This window comes from Eleutherodactylus coqui, chromosome 2 (genome assembly GCF_035609145.1).
Source record: "Eleutherodactylus coqui strain aEleCoq1 chromosome 2, aEleCoq1.hap1, whole genome shotgun sequence".
Taxonomy (NCBI): domain Eukaryota; kingdom Metazoa; phylum Chordata; class Amphibia; order Anura; family Eleutherodactylidae; genus Eleutherodactylus; species Eleutherodactylus coqui.
Window position 1 is genome coordinate 311,276,110 of NC_089838.1, and position 22,077 is coordinate 311,298,186.

A 22,077-nucleotide genomic window follows, 5' to 3' on the forward strand; every position below is an offset into this window, starting at 1 on the left:
CAAAGCTCCGTCACCAGGAAGAAGCTCAGATGTCAGACTGGGAAGACGCAGACTGCCGCAGTGCCGCCAAAGACCATCGGGACGCCGCGGACCAGGTGAGTATAAGGCTCCCCTTTTCCCCTGAAAATAAGACACTGTGCCTCTTTTGGTGCAAAAATTAATATGACTGTCTTATTTTCGGGGAAACACTTATTTCCAAGAGGAGCATTGTATGGCATATATGCCTTCATTCCTCCTGTGTCGGAGTAGCAGAATCCTGTCAAGAGCATTGATCAGCAGCCCGGCTAGCTCAGTCGGTAGAGCATGAGACTCTTAATCTCAGGGTCGTGGGTTCGAGCCCCACGTTGGGCGTGATGTTTTATTTCCTGATGTTACATGCTATTATATGTAAGACTATGTTCACACATAGTGGATTTTCTGCAGCAGTAGTGACGTGCAATTTACCACGATTTCTTGCTGCGTTTCCGAACGCATGTTTGTTGTTTTTTTGGGGTTTTTTTTTTTTTATTTATTTTTTTTTACACGCACCATCATTGTGATGAGGTGCATTAAAAAGCGCAAAAATAGGGCAGACAGAGCTCAAAAATCGTGGCATTAGAAACCCTGTGTTCGAACACTGGTCTGCAAAGCCCCATTGAAACCAGTTGGAGCGCGTACTGCGGTTAGCGCAGCGTTTGAAATGCCGCATTAATCGCGGTAAGCAGCGGGCTGTGTGACAGAGGCCTTGCACCACCAGGGGGCTCTGCTGGAGGGCACATGAGTACACGTTATACATACTTGGTACACGCGGACGCTTGATATGATTGATCCCATGTATGATCCTTGTTCCTTTGCACCCTCAGCGCTGGATAACGGCTGTGTGGCCTATGTCCTGAGGACCGGCTTCAACACTTCACAGGTGGGTTGTTTCATTTCACAGCATTTTAGTTTGCCGTTTCCATTTGCTTTTACAATGTTGCAGATTTCGAAGTGACCGACTGCAGTAACATTCCAGTAATCCGACACCCAATTCCAATCCGGCATTGGACAGAAATATTTCCATATTGACGGAGTATTCCCATTTCAGGGATCCTATTCTAGGTGTTCGAAATCACAAAACCATGCGCTCGCCCATAAGATGTTTGTTTTGCTCCGTTCTCCAGATTCCTGGATTCCTTTACTGCTTGTTGCCGGGGAAACGGACCAAATCCTTGTATGGAAAGAAATGGCAGAGGAGGCCGGCCGGCGCTTGCGCACTGACGTCTGGGATCTCCGGAGCGCATGCGCACTAACCTACAGCCCGTTTCCATTGAAGAGGTGGTCTGTTTCCCCGGCAACGAGCCGTAAACACCCAGAGGAGTCAATAACTGCGATGTCTGGAGAACGGAGCATTTTGGAAACAGACCTCTTACTGGGGTCATTGGATTGTGATTTCGCACTTATTGAAGTAGGAGTAGCCCTTTAACCTGTCTGTGTTGGGTAAGTAATGGCGTCTTTTTGACTTTGTCATGTTAGACCCGTGGATAGAGATCTCAGACTCCGTAGAAGCTGCTGCGGTTCCCTATAAAGTGACTGATTACTGTCTGCAATTAACAGTTACACTTCTTTTTACCAGGGAAAACTCCTCCGAACGATCCTGTTCGGAGTGAAACGCGTCACTGCCAACAACCTGGAGACCTTCATCTTCATCCTCTTCCTCTTGGTGTTCGCCATTGCTGCTGCAGCTTACGTCTGGATAGAAGGTGAGGAAGCTCTGAGCCGTGCACAAAGCTTGAGTAGCATCTCCTTCCTGTGTCGGAGTAGCAGGATGCTGTCAATCACTGATCAGCAGCCCGGCTAGCTCAGTCGGTAGAGCATGAGACTCTTAATCTCAGGGTCGTGGGTTCGAGCCCCACGTTGGGCGAGAGGTTTTTATTTCACGATGTATGTAAGGCTCATGTTCACACATAGTGGATCTTCTGCAGCACCAAAACCGAATTCATTGGTGCGGATTTCAACCCCTCGTTTGAAGAGATGGAATCCAAACTGCAAAGACGCAGCATAAATTACATGACAATTCAGTAGCGGATTTTGTGCAGACTTTCTGACCCATGAGGACGAGATTGTTTTGCATTTCATCCACATGGCTTGTACTGTAAATGTTACAGATCGTCCACACGGAACGTCCATAGGAACATTCCTTATCATTCCCCCAACTCCTTCCCCTCCCCCCACCTTACCTGCCAGCTTCATTTTGCTCTACTTGGACTCAATTTACTACTTTCATTGTGAAAGGAGATGAACTTTTACTGTAGCTGTAAATTCGTTCCCTCCCCTTCCTATCGGCAGTCTGTTGTAGTGACCTCTACTGGCCAAAGTCAGAATCTTCTTCTTAGATGAATACACACGGCTGGTTACATTTATTGGAAAAGCGAAAACTTCTACAAAGCATATTCACGCTTTGTGTCCTTTTTAAAGTACATTTTGTTGCTAATTTAGCAAATCTATATAAACTGCCGAAGCGATGAGGGACTGGAGTATATAGAAGTTTAATGTCACAACACAACAATTGGGGTGTTGGTGGTTTTGTTGTTACTTTTGCATTGTGGCTGTTTTTGTCTCTGCTAATGACTGAAGCGCTCGACACACCAAAGCGGAAGTTACAGATCTCTCTAAGGCGTGTCGCTGATAATAGACTTAGCGGGGGAGGAAGTCCAGATGTTACACACAACTCAACAGCCCGGCTAGCTCAGTCGGTAGAGCATGAGACTCTTAATCTCAGGGTCGTGGGTTCGAGCCCCACGTTGGGCGTCTACTTTTTATTTATTTTTTCTCCTGGAAACCGAGTCTCTAAAAAAAAATTTTCTTTTCGTGTTTCATCCAGTAGATTCAGGAGTGGGTTACAGTTACTATGAAGTTGAAATGAACCATGACGGTCATAAAATTGACAGAGGGGAAAGAGAAGAACTAATGTTAGTGGGGAGGATTGTTCCAAAATAGTAGTGAGCGATTGGAGGTTGCTTTCATGTATACTTGTGTGCTGCTGGGGGATTTTTTTTTTTTTGTTTACAGCATTTGCAGTATATACGGGGTGCAGTCAAAAAGACGGATCCAGCGATGGAACCCCATACTGGTGTCCTAGATTGAAATAAGAATAGCGGACTTGTTGTGGCCCCTGTAAGAGGTAGACAGTAAAACCCACTTGCAGAGCTGAAGAGCAGCACGTGAGAAGCATGAATCCGCTTATTGCATCTCTCTAAGTCCCATAGAACCGCTGCTATGACTGAAGTAAGGAAAGCGTCCTGGAAGTGGCCTCCTCCTGCTACAATACATGCATAGAGCCGTTCGACAGTGCAGTCCAGGGCCAACGCTATCACTGAGGGACCGGCGATGCAAACTACTTCTAAAAGCACGTCCCAATTAGAAGACAATGCTATCGCCCCGTTGGACCTTTGTTCATTCCAGGGACGCTCCACATGGATCGGTACCTGAATCTCCTGCAGACGACAGATGACTTCCTGCATGATCTGCCCCATCGTAGCCGGAGGAGGCCACTTCCAGTATGCTTTCCTTACTTCAGTCATAGCAGCAGTCCCACGGGACTTGGAGAGACGTGGAAAGCAGATTTCTGCTTCTCACATGCCGCTCTTCAACTTTGCAGGTGAGTTTTACTCTTACAGGAGCGACAACACAAAATTTAAATCCGTATTCTGGGGCCCCTGGGGGCCTATCATCCATACCATCATGCAGCACATCCATGCTTTCCTATTCAAGTTCACTATTGTTACTTCAATATGGGACACCAGGTCCCATATAGGTGAGGTATGGCCGTGAATCCGTCTCTATAATCTGGCCAATGCCATTTTACACTTCCAAATTCCTATGTACTTTTGTCTTTTTGCTTGGATGTTTGCACTCACTGCCGTAATGGATCTCTATTGTCAGGTACTAAAGACCCCAGTAGGAACCGCTACAAGCTGTTCCTGGAGTGCACACTAATCCTCACCTCCGTGGTCCCACCGGAGCTCCCCATTGAGCTCTCCCTGGCAGTGAACACCTCGCTGATCGCTCTGGCCAAACTCTGTGAGTGTCTGTTGTGGTACCTTATAAGTAATCCTATGTAATGGTCCAATTGACTAATGTAACAGTTTTGTTATTTCAGATGTGTACTGCACCGAGCCCTTCCGAATCCCCTTTGCTGGCAAGGTGGAAATCTGCTGCTTCGACAAGACCGGGACGTTGACCAGCGACAGCCTTGTTGTGCGGGGCGTTGCCGGACTCAAGTAATTTAAGCATCTTTTCTTTCAGCTCTTCGCTGTTCTGTTTCTTTGTTACTCTTTGTGGTAACATACGAGTAAGGCTACTATTGGACTTGGGTCACACAGCCAAAGATCATAGTGTAGCCCTGCGCTCTCAGTCTAAGGCCCAATGTCCACGGACGGATTTTCGCTGCGGAATTCACAGTCAGATGCCCGCCGTGAATTCCGCAGCAATGTCCGTCCATAGACATGCTAGGTTAAAAGATTCTCCCATGCCCACGAGCAAAAATCAACTGATTTTCCGCTTGTCGGGGTGAATCACAGCTTCCACACGGAATCTGCGTCATAGCCCAGCACCAATGCGTCACGCATTGCCCATGCTCGCAGGCCGAGACATTCGCGGCAGATCCGGACAAGTGAGTATTGGCTCTGGGGGGCCTTGGGTCTGATTCTGCTGCGAGATTTCGCAGTCTGAATCCAACCCGGCCGTGGGCATAAGGCCTAATAAAAGTCAATGTAGTCACGGTGCGTCTTGCAAGTCGCTACAACCAAGGCACGCAGATTGTAAAAAATCAGTGAGATTGGATATTTTGAGATCTTCTGCTACGTAGAGTCACCCTATTGCCCATTGGAACTTGTTGCCGCCTCGTCCGCAGTTCCTCATTTCTGTCCTCTCCCTGTAGGGATGGAAAGGATATAACGCCCATCTCTGATATCCCCATCGACACTCACAGAGTAGTGGCTACCTGTCACTCTCTAGTGCAGCTGGATGATGGCACGTTGGTCGGAGATCCACTAGAGAAAGCCATGCTCACCGCCGTGGACTGGGCCCTCACTAAAGGTAAGTGTGTCCCCTATGTCATTGGTACTTAGGAATTGTCTTCTCCACTCCTGTATGTTAACGTGCATTGCACCATTCAACAGATGAGAAGGTATTCCCACGAAGCATTAAGACACAAGGCCTGAAAATCCACCAGCGGTTTCATTTTGCCAGCTCGCTCAAGCGGATGTCTGTCCTGGCCTCGTACGAGCGGCCCGGCACCACTGATCTGTGTTGTGTGGCTGCTGTTAAGGGGGCTCCTGAGACACTACACAAGATGGTGAGTAATGAGGGCTGTGATGTAGTATACTTCATATAGCGCCAACATATTCCGCAGCGCTTACAAGACGAGGAACAGAAACAAAACCACAGTTATATGTAGTAATCAGTTGATGGAAACAATAGGGGTGCGGGTCCTGCTCCAACGAGCTTACATACTACAAGTAATGGGGTGATACAGAAGGTAAAGGGGCTGGAGATGTGCCCGGTATGGCGAGGTGGAGAGTGAGGGGTGATATACACATAGACAATGGTCAAAATTGGGCTGTATAGTGGCTGAATCGGTAGGACTGCAGGAGCGGTTGATGGCGTCTGGCAGGGATTGCAGTCAGTAGGTCAGGGAGCATGTTATGTTAGCGAGAAGAGGGTTGCATAAAACAACTCTGGCTAGGGCTCCGTGCTGCTATGTGTCGAATTTGCGCAACTCGCTGTTTTCGAGCTGCAGTTTGACAGTTAAACAGCCAAATAACAAATATGTCGCAGGCCAGTTGTAGTTGTATCTTACTTACACTATCCTACCAAAAGTATTTGGACTCGCTACCAGTAGAATGGATCATATCATATTAACCCCTTAATGGCACGGCCTATTTTGGCGTTGAGGACCAAGCGATTTTTGATATTTTTCTATCTTCATTTTACAAAAGCCATACATTTTTTTATTTTTCCGTCGGCGCGGCTGTATAAGGGCTTATTTTTTGCGTGGCGAGCTGTAGGTTTTATCGGTGCCATTTTTGGGTACATAGACTATATCGTAAAACTTTTATTATTTTTTATGCTAGCAGGGAGAGAAAACGCATCAATTCTGCCATAGATTTTTTTTTTTTTTTTTTTTTTTTTTACAGCATTAATCATGCAGCATACATGACACACTAAATTTTTTCTGCGGTTCGGTACGGTTACAACAATACCAAAATTCTTATATTTTTTTAGGTTTTTACACTTTTTTGCAATAAAACTCCTTTTTTTGGAAATCTTTTTTTTTTTTTTTTTCTCTATAGCTGCATTCAAAGTCCTGTAACTTTTTTTATTTTTCTATGTACGGAGCTCTATGAGGGCTTATTTTTTGCGAGACGAGCTGTAGTTTTTATTGGTACCATTTCGGGGAATGTACGGCTTTTTTGATCACTTTTATTACATTTTTTGGGAGGCAAAATGCTAAAAATTAGCATTTATGCCTCTGTTTTTTAGCGTTTTTTTTAATGCTTTTTGCAGTACAAAATAATAAGCGTGTTCAACTTTTTGTACACGTCGTTACGGATGCGTCAATACCCAATATGTGGGGCTTTCATTTTTTTTTACCTTTTTTTTTAATGGTAATATTAGAAAAAGCACAAAAAAGGGGGTTTGTTTTTTTTTTTTACATTTTTATTTTCCCCCAGTCGTCTCCACGACAGCACCAATGAGATTGCCTCCTCCTGGTAGGACAGGAACATACTGAGAGGTTAAAAGCTCCCCCCCTTCCCCACTTTCCTCAGTGTCTTCCTGTCCTGCCAGGAGGCAGGATCTATGAGAGAAGCTGGTGGAGAAGCCAGCGAAAGTATACAGGCGGATCGGAAGGCAGTGGCTCACCCTGTCATCCCTTCGCAGCCAGACGACTCCCGGGACGCCACATCAGGGTGGTAACCCCCGGGCCAGGTTCCTCCCGCGGCGGCCCATGGGGGGTTCAAAGCGGGAGCCTCAGTCCCCCTCGTCCTCCGGCAGAAATTACAGCGCGGCGCTCCAGGAAGCCCTTTGACGGCAGGGGGCGGGGCGCCGCATCTCACGTCCAGCGCGATGACGTCATCGCGTCTGCATTAGGAGCGGAGGGGGCGGGGCTTAGCGCAGGAGCGCGAAAATTCAAATAGGAACCTGAGAGAAGCCAGAACACCAGCACTACAGGTCGCAGGGTGTCTGCAGCACTGGTATAAAGATGAGTGCTCCAGCCCCAGAGACAGCTGAAACCTCAGCCTCAGCGGCCGTAAGTAGCCAGTGCGGCAAAAATACAATGCAAATATCCAGTATGCTGTATATGGAAAAATTGCATGTTTACCCGCAAAAATGCTTTGTTTGTCAGGGGGATAAAAAAGACATCCCCCCCAGAACAAAACTGCGAAAGTGCGTGGAATGCGGGACGAGACTACCAGCCACGTATCAGAGGCCTCTATGCAAGGCATGCGTGGCTAGGCTAGTCAGAGAGGAATCGGGGGGATTCCTGGATGACGTTAGGAAGCTGGTGAAGGAGGAGGTTCGATCAGCTCTAACGTCACTGCCGGCACCGCCAGCGAAACGCCAAAGAAAGGCATATGTTCCCGAGGAGCCTTCTGATTCCGAGAATTCCATCGGATCAGAGCAAGAGGAACAGGCGGCCGAAGAGTCCTCAGAGGAGGAGGACTACAGAAAATATTTGTTCCATCAAGACGAGTTGACGGAACTAATTAAATCAGTCAGGGCTACGTTAAAAATAGAACAGCCCAGAGAGCCGCGGACCCGACAGGATGAGATATTCAGTGGACTTGGGGAGAGGCGCAAACATACCTTCCCGGTCCACAAAAACATCTCTAAAATAATTCAGAGAGAGTGGAGTAAACCAGACGCAGGTTCCTTCTCCGCTCGAGGCGTAAAAAGGAGATACCCCCTGGAGGAGGAAGCTTGCGCAAGCTGGGACGAAATACCTAAGGTAGACGTCCCGGTGGCCAAGGTAGCCAAGAGGACGACTCTTCCCTTTGAGGATGCCGCACAGCTAAAAGACCCCATGGATCGCAAGGCAGAGGGACTCCTAAAGAAATCATGGGAGGCAGCGGCAAACATCCTTAGGCCAGGGATCGCAGCCACTTGCGTGGCGCGGACCCTGGGGGTATGGTTAGAGCAGCTGGAACTACATCTGACCAACAAAACACCGAGGGATCAGATCCTTAGCTCCCTTCCCATCTTGCGCATGGCCACTAACTTCCTAGCGGACGCCGTGGCCGAGACCGTCAAACTCGCAGCAAAAGCCACAGCCCGCGCTAACTCAGCCAGAAGGGTGTTATGGCTGAGATCATGGTCAGGCGACCTGGCCTCGAAAAACAAATTGTGTGCCCTCCCATTCTACGGCCAGTTTCTATTCGGACCGGACCTAGATAAAATTCTAGAGAAGGCGGCCGACAGGAAAAAAGGGTTTCCTGAGGAAAAACCACAGAGAGTGAAGACCTTTCCCCGGGCCCCAATGCAGCAGCCCGAGGCCTACCGAGGCAAGGGCAAGACAGGACGCTGGAGTTACCCCAAGGGGGGCAGAGGAAGGAATATCCTCTTCAACCCCCACCAGGGGGAGCCGAAGCAAAGACCCTGACGCCATCCCCGTAGGGGCAAGGCTGGGGAGCTTTGTGGATCAATGGGCCGCAATCTGCGGGGGCCCATGGATCCCAAAGATCCTACAGTACGGATACCAGATAGAGCTGGTGTCCATCCCCAGAAGGAAATTTATTACCACGCGAACCCCAAAAAAACAGCTACATTTACTAGGGCAAAGCGTGCGCGACTTGCAACGGTTAAACGCAATATCTCCCGTACCGCGAAACGAGGAAACCCAGGGCTATTACTCCAGGCTCTTTTTAGTAAAAAAAACCCGGCGGGAAACACCGGACGATAATAAACCTGAAAGACCTGAACACCTGCGTCCGATACAGGAGATTCAAAATGGAGACCATCTCCTCGACAATAAAGTTGATCCCCAGAGGAGCCTACATGGCGTCCATCGATCTAAAGGACGCTTATTTTCACATCCCGATCCACAAAGATTCACAGAAATACCTGCGGTTCGCAGTGGACATGGGCAGAAGAATAGAGCACCACCAGTTCAGATGCCTGCCCTTCGGGATATCCTCAGCTCCCAGAATCTTTACCAAGATTATGGCGGAGGTAGCCGCCCACTTGAGAGAAAAATCGATCCTAGTAGTACCGTACCTGGACGATATTCTATTAATAGCAGAGTCCAAAAAAACTCCTAACCAAACACCTGGAGACAGTGCTACAACTTCTCCAATCATTGGGATGGATTATAAACTGGGAAAAATCCAGCCTAGATCCCGGCAAGCAGAAGACGTTTCTGGGAATAACTCTCGACTCAGAATCGCAATGCTCCTACCTACCCGAGGAGAGAATACAAAAAATCCGCAGAATAGTCAAAACCTTCCTACGAAGACGATTCTGCACAATTCGGGAGGCAATGTCTCTCCTGGGGAGCTTGACATCATGCATCCCAGGAGTAGCATGGGCCCAGGCCCACACCAGAGCCCTGCAGGCCGTAGTCCTATCCTCGTGGGACAAAAGGCAGTCCTCGTTAGGGGCAAGGATGTACATCCCAAACAGGGCAAAAACATCCCTGCGTTGGTGGACATCCCCAGAGAACCTGCGGAGAGGGGTTCACTGGCTACAAAACCCAGCCATCCACATCACAACAGACGCAAGCGCCTGTGGATGGGGAGCGCATGTGGGGAACCAATTCTTTCAGGGTCCCTGGCCTCAGAGGATAAAAGAACAGTCCTCAAATTTCAGAGAACTACAGGCAGTTTGGCAGGTTCTACAGCAGTTGGGCAACTCGCTACAGAACCAACACATAAAAATACTGTCAGACAATGTCACCGCGGTCGCTCACATACGACACCAAGGGGGCACAAGATCTCCCCCACTGCAAAGCATCGCACAGAAAATCTTTCACTGGGCGGAGGGCCGGATCCTCTCGATCACGGCAACCCACTTAAAGGGGACACTAAACAGAAAAGCAGACTTCCTCAGCAGGAAGCAGATAGACCCAGGAGAGTGGTCCCTCTCCCCAGAGGCATTCAGAATCTTAACCAACCGGTGGGGGACCCCACAGTTGGACCTCTTCGCAACCAGGGAGAACACAAAAGTAGGCAACTTTTTCTCCCTCCGGCCAGGAGATCATCCGATAGCGGTAGACGCCCTAGGCCAGGACTGGGGACAAGGACTGGCCTACGCCTTTCCTCCCATACCACTAATCCCCAGGGTTTTACAGCACTTCAGAACCCAGGGATGCACGCTAATCCTAGTGACCCCCTTCTGGCCGAAAAGAAGCTGGTTCGGTCTTCTGACAACACTGAGCGTCCAGGACCCAGTCACCTTCCCTACCTGGACGGATCTTCTATCGCAGGGGCCACTGAACCACCCCGGCCTAGACAAACTCCATTTAACGGCATGGCTCTTGAGGAATCCTCGCTAAGAAAGAAAGGATTCTCAGAGAAAGTAGTAGAAACCCTAATGTCCAGTAGGAAAAAGACGACCCACCTGATCTACCAGAAGGTCTGGAGAAAGTTTTCCTCATGGAGACAGGGAAGGGATCGCGGGGATTCTATCCCCGACACTCCGCTAATCTTAGAATTCCTGCAGGAGGGCTTAGAGATGGGCCTCTCCCCGAGCACCCTAAAAGTCCAAGTTTCAGCCCTTAGCGCTATCTGCGACACAAAATTCGCAGACGATAGATGGGTCCACAGGTTCCTAACAGCAGCAGCTAGATTACGCCCTAGGCCCATAAACCTGTTCCCAGACTGGAACCTTAATTGGGTCCTAGGGGCCATGACAGCGGTACCATTCGAACCGATCGAGTCGCTACCTATAAGAATGCTTACAATCAAGACCATCTTCCTAGTAGCCATTACATCCGCAAGACGGGTTAGCGAACTACAGGCCTTGTCCATCCGCCACCCGTTTATGAAAATTGCAGACACCAAACTAATATTTAAAACAGACCCGGCCTTTATGCCGAAAGTAGTGTCAGATTTTCATAGGTCCCAGGATATAATAATCCCCTCATTCTTCAGCAACCCAAAAAACGAGGAGGAAAGAACCCTAAGCTGCCTGGACGTTAGGAGAGCAGTCCTAACCTACATAGATACAACGAGCCACTGGAGGCGGGACGACAACCTGTTCGTCCAGTTCAGTGGCCCAAATAAGGGTAGCAAAGCAGCGAAAAGGTCCATAGCCAGGTGGATCCGCCTGGCCATCATAGAATCCTATAAAGCCCTCGGGAAGGAGATCCCGTTAGCTCTTAAAGCCCATTCCACAAGGGTAGTGGCGTCCTCATGGGCCGAACACAGTTCAGCCTCGGTCGAGCAAATTTGCAAGGCCGCAGTCTGGAAAAAACCCCACACGTTCACTAAACACTATAGGGTAAAAGTGCAGCAGGACGAGGACATGGCCTTCGGCCGCAAAGTCCTCTCGGCAGCGATCCCACCCTAATAAACTTTAGTTGGTACGTCTCAGTTGGTGCTGTCGTGGAGACGACTGGGGGAAAAAGTGGATTATACCCACCTGATAATCAGGTTTCCAGTAGTCTCCACGACAGCACCCGTACCTTTCCCGCCCTATAAAAGTAAAATAATAAATTTAAAAATAAAAAAACCCCGGTTAGGGGAAGAAATTTAAGTTTAGCTCCTGCCCCGGCAATTCGTTAGAATCCACTGAGGAAAGTGGGGAAGGGGGGGAGCTTTTAACCTCTCAGTATGTTCCTGTCCTACCAGGAGGAGGCAATCTCATTGGTGCTGTCGTGGAGACTACTGGAAACCTGATTATCAGGTGGGTATAATCCACTTTTTTTTACATTTTTTTATTTTTTTTTCCCCTCTGAGGGACTTGCAGCACTATGCCTATGATCGCTTTGATAAGGCATGGCAGAGCTACTGCTCTGCCATGCCTTATCACTTATACAGCGATCATAGGCATTGGCACTACAGGATAACCTCGCAAGAGCCGGCCGGAGACACAGAGGGAGCGCGCTCCCTCTGTCAACTCTTTCCCTGACACGATCTACTTAGATCGCGGCAGGGAAGGGGTTAACAGCGGGGGGCGCATCTCCGATAACCCCCCCACCGCTGTTGCAGCGGGACGCCGGCTGTGACTGACAGCCGGCTCCCACTGCGGGATAGCGCGAGGTCAGTCATGATCTCGCGCTATCCCGATGACGTAAGGTTACGTCATGTTGCGCGAAGTACCAGCCTGCCATGACGTACCCTTACGTCATTGGACGGGAAGGGGTTAACCATGCTTCATGAGATGCAGGTCCTTGGAGGTGTCAGCCATAGTTTATGATGGAACTGCATGACTGTGGATATACGGTTATGCCACTGCGCACAAGCCGTCCATCACAAAGCACAATGCATCGTTCTATCTACAATGCTGCAAGGAGCGATGTCATTGGACAGTTAAGCACTTGAACGTGCTATGGAGTGACTAATCGCACTGTTCCATCTTCACATCAGATGAAGGTACCTGGGTGTGGAGGAGCCTGGGGAACGCCTTCTGCCTGAGTGTGTGGTGTCAACAGTACGGCGGGGGCTCTGCTACGGTCTGGAGATGTTTTACGTGGCACGGTCTCAGTCTGTTGCTTATAGTGACAAGAACCATGAAGACGGAGGTGTCCCCTGACATTCTAGATAATGTGCTGTCGAAAATGAGGCAATACTCTGGGAATGGTCAGCAGTACTTCCAACAAGGCAATCTGCCTTGTCACAGATCCAACGCTGTTCTACGTTGGTTTGAGGATATGGATGTTCCACGATTGGACCGGCTGCACAGTCCGACCTGAACCCTACTGAATACCTCTGGGATGAACTGGAACGTCTGGTCAGGAAACATGAACCGCACTCGTCATCTTTGAGAGAACTCGCCAGACATTTGCAGGATGAATGTAGGGAAATGCCAACTGAAGTGTATCAGCCATTAGAAAATATGCCACGGAGAGTCTCCAATGTCATTAGTGCCAAAGGAGCCCCTCTATGTATTAATATCTAGAAATACTGCTTTTGATTCTTGCTCAGGTGTCCAATTACTTTTGATAGGATAGTGTACGCCGATGGCTGTGGTTGAAGAGTCTTGGATATTTTTACAACCGTCGTGTCACTGTTGTGTTGGGTTTCAGCATGACACCGCTGACCATTAGATGTCACCGTGTAGTCCTAAGCCTTAAGCTATCACAACCTTTTCTAGAGATCAATGGGGTCCTAGTGGTTAGAGACCACCCAGCAGATACTGATGGTAAACATTACAGATATGTCATCGATTTCTTTGGTAGGGAATCCCCAATGATGGTGTTTGTACACAGGCCAGTGCAGACTGTATGCCAGACAGTCTTTACCGTTCATCCCCACCCCCATACACTTGATCATTGTTGGCATCAGGATGTTTCCTGTTGACCCGGAAGATGTGCTGCCAACCACGATCATTTGTGGTTTTTCATATAAGAGGGTTCTCTTGTCGGCGCACCACCTTCACATGGGGCGATGATCTGGTGAACGAACATGCATTCCCAATCATCGGCAGTCGTCTGTAGTCTGTCTGTGGGGGATGTCTTGCATCGCTCGCTGGGGACATTCGGGGAGGTAGCGGACATTGGATCACCTCATTTGTTGCACATGAAATGTAACAGAAATGCCTCTTACTGTTGTCCGACATGTAAATACAGCCGTCCTGTTGTGTGTTTCAGTTCTCTCATTGTCCAGAGTATTATAACCAAGTGCACACTGAGATCTCCCGAGAAGGGGCCCGGGTGCTCGCCCTGGGGTACAAGGAACTTGGGCACCTCACTCATCAGCAGGTAACAGGACGACTCACGGACACGGGGTTCGACAATCCACAATAATTTTTTTTTTTTTTTTATGGAGGGAGGATGAAAAATATTCGAACATATGTTTTAACTTTTTTTTTTATGGTGTTCACAGTGGAGGATGACTAACACATTAGTTTTATAGTGTGGGTCTCTTTGGCTTTTCTGCTTGCCATTCGCGTTGTTTATACGGGGTCTAAATACCGCTTTATCACTTCTTTTAGATGCGTGAAATCAAGAGGGAAACGCTGGAGTGCGATCTGAGGTTTGCAGGCTTCATTGTGGTTTCCTGCCCCCTGAAGGCCGATTCCAAAGCGGTGATCAAAGAGATTCAGAATGCGTCACACCACGTAAGTTACAGGCTGGTCGGGGTTTGGGGGGAGTTCGAAGCATTTTTCCAATGGCATAATCCCTGCTCATACACAGCAGACGGCTAATATGTGCGGCGGCAGCCTGGCGGTCCCGTATTCGCCTGCTGGCAGTTCCTTATTTCACTGGCACATGCCTGTTTTGAACCCGCATGTCTATGGGAGTTGGTGCTGATCATTAAAATGTACGTTGAGTTCTTCGTTCCTCCTCGCTCTACAATCGTCGTGAGGAGGAGATTGAATGGAGCAGAGGCCGAGCATAAGCAATCGAATGATGTACTTATCTATCTCTATCAGCTCCTGTTACACTTCCGGCTCTGACCCTAACGCTGAACCAGAAATGTAATAGGCGGCTTCACTTCCATTGATTTCAGTGGGGGTGAAGCCGCCTGCTAGACCTCCTGCTCTGACCCCGATGATGGTGTCTAGCCCCGTTGCATTGACAGCAGGCCTGACTATCAGCTGATCACCAGGGATTCCGAGCGGCTAACTTCCAGCAATTGGCTATTGATGACCTATCTGGAGTATAGGACTTCAATAGTATGTGCCCAGAAAACCTGTAAGTGGAGCAGCACTCTGCAAGCTCAACCTACGCTCCATTCTTACTCCTCCTCCTTGCAGTTGTGCAGTGAGGAGGCTTTAGGGGACATTCAGAATCCTGCGGATAGCTGCTAAACTGCTGGGCACTGCAGGCTGCTCTTCATTCTTAGGATCGGTGGTGGTCCCAGTGGTTGTACCCCCATTGATCATTATGTGATGGTATATCCTAGCAATATGGCATCACTTTACAAGCTGGGAATAACTCTCTAGACACAGCAAACACGCCATAGTGTGGACATAATAGGATGCTGGGGGTGAGATTCTGAGCTAACTGACGATCACAAATAGTAATTCGCTTTACCTTGTTAAGGCCCTTTTACATGTAATGATTATCGTTAGAACGACCAAAAGACTGTACATAGTAACAACCTGCATAAAATGTTAAATGTATAGACAATTGTATGGAATCCTCTCCATTTCCCTCATTAGCTCCTTGTCTTCTGCCGGCATGAATTAACAAGTAATCCTTGTGCAAACAATCACCCCTCCCCTCAAGTCTCCCAGTCCTTCAAAAACTGAACGAATGCCATTTAAATTAGGTGAAAAGCGAACTATTTAGTGACTAGTTTTACGCAAGCTGAAACTAAGCGACAAGTGACCATATAGTACGTGATGGGCGCGTTTTTACAGGTAACGATTATTGCTCACTTTTGCCCGTTTTAGTGAATTTTGAGCGATAATCGTTGCGTGTAAACGGGCCTATAGATCAGCCAATTCTTGTTTGAACGAATGAGTGACATCACTAGCTCGTTCGCTGTATATCAGCCTGTTCAGACGGACAAATGCATCGTTGGCTCGTACAAACGAGCCTGTCGGTATCGTTCAGTCTATCCTATTCACCGTGAAGGGCTGAACGAGCGCCGGTTAAACCGAATGAGCCGACGTTGATTTTTATGCCTGCATGAAATGGACGTGCAAAAGGTGAACGATTCGCGTTTGTCATTCAGTCATCGGCCCGTGTTTAGATCGCACGATTATCGCTCACATTCGCATGTTTGACTCTTTTTGATTCCCTCTAAAAGCGGGGTAACTCGGGGCTCTTCTCTGTATTGCAGGTTGTAATGATAACGGGAGACAACCCTCTCACTGCCTGCCATGTGGCACAGGAGCTCAGCTTCATCGTCAAGGAGGACACCTTAATCCTTCAGCCTACCAACGATGCTAAAGGTTAGTGTGCATTTCCAGTATGAGGACCCATGAATCGGGCGCACTAGAACAGGCCTGTAGAGCACATTTCAATGCTCCTTTGATTGCAAACTCAACATTTTTTTGCTATTCGCTTCAATTTCAGTACAAATGAAAGACAGTTGTAGACGCACAGCTGCGGGTGAAAAGCTATACAGGCCTTGGTGGCATAATGGCATAATAGATCCTCTTTAATGTTGGAACATCCCTGCGACGCGCACTATTGCTGCTATTTGGGCATAGACATTTTCTTGCAAACATTCCTACTGGCAACAACTATAATTGTCGGACTGTTCAGTATAGTTAGCTAACAATGCAGGTTATTTTTCTAACTCGCTTAGAATCATAGAATGGTAGAGTTGGAAGGGACCTCCCAGGGTCATCGGGTCCCCCTGCTCAGGGCAGGATCACTAAATCATCCCAGACAGAAGGCTGATCCCTCTGCACTGTGGGATATTTGTAGGCGGCTATTAAGTCTCCTCTCAGCCTTCTCTTCTGCAAGCTAAACATTCCCAGATCCTTTAACCGTTCCTCATAGGACATGATTTGCAGACCGCTCACCATCTTGGTAACTCTTCTCTGAACTTGCTCCAGTTTGTCGGTCTTTTTTTAAAGTGGGCTGCCCAGAACTGGACACAGTATTCCAGATGAGGTCTGACTAAGGAAGAGCAGAGGGAGATAATTACCTATGCTTCTCTTAATACATCCCAGAATTGTGTTTGCCTTTTTGGCTGCTGCATCACATTGTTGACTCATGTTCAGTCCATGATCTATTAGTATACCCAAGTCTTTTTCACGTGTTTCTCCTCCTCAGATGCCAGCTGGATGTGGCAGTCCATTGATGGCACGTTATCATTGCCAGCATTCCCAAATTCTGTACAAGCCTTCACTGATAAGTACTACCTATGCCTGACCGGGGAGGGTCTGTCCTACCTGCAGACCACCAGGGCGAACCTATTGTCTGCTCTCATTCCACACACTCAGGTGTTCGCCCGAGTGTCCCCTAAACAAAAGGTAAGCAAGGTTGTGCTGTAGTGTAGTTTCCCATTTACAATGTACAAGTCATGAGGGGTTCTGTCTAAATTCGGTATTGAAGGTCCATGATAGAGAACCCCATCAGATTCTAGAATCAATGCATGTATGTGAAATCCTCTTCATAGACACTTACCATATATCCCTCTTCATGGGAGCCGCCAGATGCTGTCTGTAAATGTTGGAGATCTTGCTTGTCGGCTCAAGTATGGCGGGGAAGCTAATCAAGAGTCAGGGGGATCAGTTGACGATCACTTAAAGGGGTTGTTCCAAGCCTACAGTTAATCCCCTATCCACAGGATAAGTGATAATTTGCTGCTTGATCAATGTCTGCAACTGAAAACCTTGCCGATCTCCAGAACTGGATCCCCCGTACTATGGGGTTTTGGCAGCCCCATTTGAAATGAATGGAGCAGCAACTGCGCACGCTCAGCCAGCGATCCATTCATTCTGATGTCACTTCTTGTCTTCTGCATCCAGCTGTTCTCTGCTTGGAACGCCTGGCTGTTATACAGCCGAGAGCTCCGTGCCGGGTATGGAGAACAGAGCTGGACCGCTCTGTTCTTCATACCGAGCCTATCATCAGGGAGCGGGATGCAGCTGAAACAATAGTATCAGCTGTATCCCGCTGTGAATTCCTGATAACTGATTGCTGATCTTTCATGCTGAAAGATCAGCGACGGCTTAACGAAACTTGCAGGATGTCACTGCAGTTAGACACAACGATTATCGCTCAAAAGATGGATTTTGAGCGAATTTGGAGCGAAAATCGTTGTCTAAATGGGCCTTAACTGATCATATGATCTCTGTTAACAGGAATTTGTGATTACGAGTCTGAAAGAACTCGGCTACGTCACACTGATGTGTGGGGATGGGACCAACGACGTGGGGGCGCTGAAGCATGCCAATGTGGGTAAGTAAAGAACTAAACACACCCATGGTTCTACTTTACAAAGCGCCAATGGCGTAAAAAAGTGATTGCTGGCGTGTGAATGCCACCCGTGTACCCAGAGGAATGGTATCCTAATGTGAATGAAGACCAGTGTTTAACCCCTTCAAGACTGCAACTCCATTTGTGTGGACATGCAGGAGTAATTTTTCACATGGACCAGTGATTTGTGTGAGAAAAAAAAAAGATTGCTGCGTCTCCTCTTCCTATCTGTTTTCACAAACCAGAGTAGAACATGTAATGTTAAGGTCCGTGCAGAGCGGACTGCACATGGGTGGGTGTCCATGTTCTATCAGATGCATGTTGTGCCCGTGGGTGTATAACACATACACCCATCTGAATAAACCCTGAGATCTAGCCCCAAAAGTATCCGGTAACGACCTGCTGTGGACCCAGATCCACTTGTTCACACGATTTGTCAGATTCACAATCATTTTTCTGATGGGGATCTGACACTTAGTGACCCTCTGGGGCCGGCCGAACACAGATGGCCGCACCACTTCTCTAACTACCTGAGGCAGCCTGTGTATTAGTATGCATGGGTAGTCTAAGATATTACATGCTACTCTGCCTGGTCAGCATGTAATATCTGCACATGGGCAGCCAGCACTGGTTAATCAGGTATATGGCTTACGCACTATATCAGTATACATCATTAGTCTATCGGGTAGTCGGAGAAGCCGTGCGGCCATCTTTGTTTGTCCAGAACCGGAGGGTCGCTTTAATCCACTGCAGAAATTTAAGTCTAAGCCTGTCATAGATTTGGATTTAGTACAAGTCTATGGGCCAAATCTGCATGAGGCCATTTTTTTTTTTTTTTTTAGTCTTCCCCCTGCACTCTGGTTTTCAAAACCGGCACCCCATGGCATTCAGTTGAATACTAAAATGGCGCAGACTCCAATGTGGATTTTGCTACAGAATCCTCTGAGAAATAGTCCTTGTGAACAAGGTCATACAAAATGGGGGGGTGGGGGGAGACTCAAGTAAACTCATAACTGTTCCCCTCCCCACAATCCCAAAAGCTCTGACAGTCCTTTTGCTAGTGGTCACAGCAGCCACCATGCCCTTCCTCAGCCGTCTTGCCCCAGAATCACCCCCTCACTTTTAGTATTCCCAGCCTTGTTTCCCCATCTCCATGTCATCGTTCTGTCCCCTACTCTCACATTATGGCCCCTTGGCTGCAGTAAGTGGTATCCTGAATCTGTCTGAGACCCCTGCAGAAGGAGAACGTGGCCCGGTCATAATATGACAGTAGTGGTCTGACCGCGTTCAGCTTTTATGGATTCGACAAGTCAAAGCACTTGGCTCCCAAAGGCATGATGGTCGGGCTGCCGGCGCTGATACATCAGGTCTTTACATCTGTCATCCGTATTCTGTAGGAGTAGCGCTACTCGCCAATGCTCCGGAGCGCCTCCCCGAGAAGAAGAGGAAGCCACGGGAAGCTGTGACAGACGGCAGACCTTCTGGACCTCCATTCTCAACCAATTCCATCAAGCCCACCTCCAGGGCAGCAAAAAACCGCATCATGTCCCAGCGGGAGGAACAACAGGCTCAACAGAGGGTAAGCTCAACGTCCCCACAGTGCCACCACAGGGCTGATCAAGTATTACATAGTGTCCATTAACCCCATCACACCCCAGGACATAAATGTACATCCCGCATGTGTGGGGTTTGTATGGAGAGGGATTGGGAGCCAAGCCCATTCTATACCCAAGCGGTATAAGCGGTCTTCGAATGGCCCCCAGGCAATAGGAACATAAGGTGCCAGTCTGTAGTCATGGCGGCCAGGAGTCTTCTGAAGGCCTCCAGGGCTGCCATATATTTCTGCCTGTTTAGACGCATCTGTGGTCTTTTTTAATAGCATGCCGGCAGAAATCCCTTATATAAGCATTAAACGCCATATATAAGCGATTGAACTATCTCAAGTTCAAGTCCTCTATGGGGTCAAAAAATACATAAAATGTAGAAATAGGTGAAAGAAAAAAACCACCCAAAACCTTTAATTATATTTGTAATAGAAAAATCAAAACTAAAGACCAAAAACCATTTTATATTGCCGCTTTAAAAGCCCAATCTATCAAATCACATTATTTATCCCGCACTGTTAAGAAAATAGACCATGCCACAATTGCACTTTTTTTTTTTTGTCACCCTGTCTCCAAGAAAAAAAGATTTAATAAGTCGTATGTACACCACAATGGGATCAATGAAAACCACAGGATGTCCTGCAAAAAACGAGCCCTCACATGACTATATGAAAAAGTTATGGCGGTCGACAGATGACTGCAGCAACATGTTTTTTTCAGAGATATATTGTTTTTTTTTTTAAATTGTACTGATCTGAAAAAATAATATAAGTTTTGGTATCGTCGTGATCGTACATACTGACCCAGAGAATAAAGTCATGTCCTTCTTGCCGCTGTGTGTACACTAAAAACAAGATCCCCCCCCCCCCCCCCCGCAAGATGGCGGAATTGTAGGTTTTTGATTGTTTTTTTTTTTTTTCTTTTTTACCATTTCACTTCACTTACAAATCAGTTTTACATATGGTACATGACATAGTGCAAATGAAAATGCAACTCGTACTGCAAAAAAACCCTCAGACGTCACACCAACGGAAAAGTTATGATTTTTTATTTTTTTTTTTTTTTTAGTGGGGAGGAAATGCCAAAAATAACCAAATAAAGGACTGTCATTTATGGGGTTAATGTCACTTTTGTTATGTTGTGCTTACTTCCAGGAGAGGATCAGCCAGGTCCTGAAGGAGCTGGAGGAGGATCAGGTGCAGGTAGTGAAGCTGGGAGACGCCAGTATAGCTGCGCCATTCACCTCCAAGCTATCATCCATACAATGCAGTGAGTAGTCACACTTTATATTTGGCCACTGGTACAGGTTGATTCAAGAGTCAAAGCCACCCGGAATATGAGAATACAAGCAGGAAACTTCTGTACAACACTTGGATGGGTGGGGAAAACTTTTTGGCACTAGGATGGTGCCTCGTGTCCATCTTGGATTCAGCTCAAGAAACTTTAATAGAAAGAGACGTTGTCTTTTTTTTTTTTTTTTTTTTTTTTTTTAATATTTGCAACCATTTTTGAAATGTGGATGATGTCCTGTTGAGTATTAATAAAGTTATGTTGAATTATGTAGTATGGAAAACCCTAATCAGAAGATAATCCAGGACGGAAGCTCACATGAGGCGCCAAAGTTTTGAGTCAAGAACATCCAAGGAGACGCCGGTAAGTGCGCGAACTGTCAGGAAACTGAAGTTCAGGGAGACTGGTAGCGTCCAGGACAAACGGAGAACTGGTCATCCGAGCCGTGTTTCTGGTCCCCAGGTGCTTTTATGTGGACTGTTTGTGAGAACAGCCATTACAGCTGGAGACACCTGGGGACTGGAAACACGGCTCAGGCCACCAGTTCTTGGTTTGTCCTGGATGCTACTGGTCTCCCTGAACTTATGAATCCGTTTCCTGGCAGTTTGTGCGCTCATTGGCGGTGTCCTGGGTGTTCTTGGCTGAAAGCCTCACGTGACCGTCTGTTACCGACCATGAGGATGATCTTGGTTCTGTCCTGGATTATTGGTGGCATCTTCTGGTACCTTAAAAGACATGATCAGGGTTTCCAAAACAACATAACTAAACATAACTTTATTAATACTCAACATGATATCATCCATAACTCGGAGATGGTTGCAGATATAGAAAAATGACTGCACTGATCAATATCTGATAAAATTCCACCCTTAGATCATGTATTCCAAGACGGGCATCACCATAGCATCAAAAAGGTTTCCTCCACCCATCTCCGAGTTCTACAAAGGTTTCCTACCTATTTTTGTTTAGAGGATTTTGTGAGCGGCCCAAAACTTTGAATTGCGCTTTATTAAGGAGTTGCTGCACATTATTTATCGAGGTTCTTCATTGGTGCCGCTTCCTTCTGTGAAGCTGAGATAGTGATCAGGAATCCCCACAGTATGCCCATACCACGCCGTGTGGGAGGCAGGAGCGCCGCTTTGTTACCTGTGCCAGTATTGCATGGCGCAGGTCCAG

General features: G+C 47.6%; 1 protein-coding gene and 3 non-coding genes across 4 annotated transcripts in view; all 4 read left to right on the forward strand.

Moving 5' to 3' along the window:
- The window catches only part of ATP13A1 (ATPase 13A1), a 40,978-nt gene that overhangs the window by 7,845 nt on the left and 11,056 nt on the right, over positions 1 to 22,077 (forward strand). Inside the window, exons 9-21 of the mRNA XM_066593549.1 lie at positions 843 to 898; positions 1,595 to 1,721; positions 3,904 to 4,041; positions 4,121 to 4,241; positions 4,901 to 5,058; positions 5,142 to 5,317; positions 13,772 to 13,882; positions 14,116 to 14,241; positions 15,915 to 16,026; positions 16,859 to 17,058; positions 17,893 to 17,989; positions 19,405 to 19,586; positions 20,766 to 20,880. Coding sequence (XP_066449646.1) covers positions 843 to 898; positions 1,595 to 1,721; positions 3,904 to 4,041; positions 4,121 to 4,241; positions 4,901 to 5,058; positions 5,142 to 5,317; positions 13,772 to 13,882; positions 14,116 to 14,241; positions 15,915 to 16,026; positions 16,859 to 17,058; positions 17,893 to 17,989; positions 19,405 to 19,586; positions 20,766 to 20,880 — 1,719 coding nt within the window. The remainder of the gene's footprint in view (positions 1 to 842; positions 899 to 1,594; positions 1,722 to 3,903; positions 4,042 to 4,120; positions 4,242 to 4,900; positions 5,059 to 5,141; positions 5,318 to 13,771; positions 13,883 to 14,115; positions 14,242 to 15,914; positions 16,027 to 16,858; positions 17,059 to 17,892; positions 17,990 to 19,404; positions 19,587 to 20,765; positions 20,881 to 22,077) is intronic.
- Positions 279 to 351, forward strand: TRNAK-CUU (transfer RNA lysine (anticodon CUU)). The gene has a single exon. It is a non-coding gene; the product is annotated as a tRNA-Lys (tRNA).
- TRNAK-CUU (transfer RNA lysine (anticodon CUU)) lies at positions 1,810 to 1,882 on the forward strand. Its single transcript has one exon. It is a non-coding gene; the product is annotated as a tRNA-Lys (tRNA).
- Positions 2,697 to 2,769, forward strand: TRNAK-CUU (transfer RNA lysine (anticodon CUU)). Its single transcript has one exon. It is a non-coding gene; the product is annotated as a tRNA-Lys (tRNA).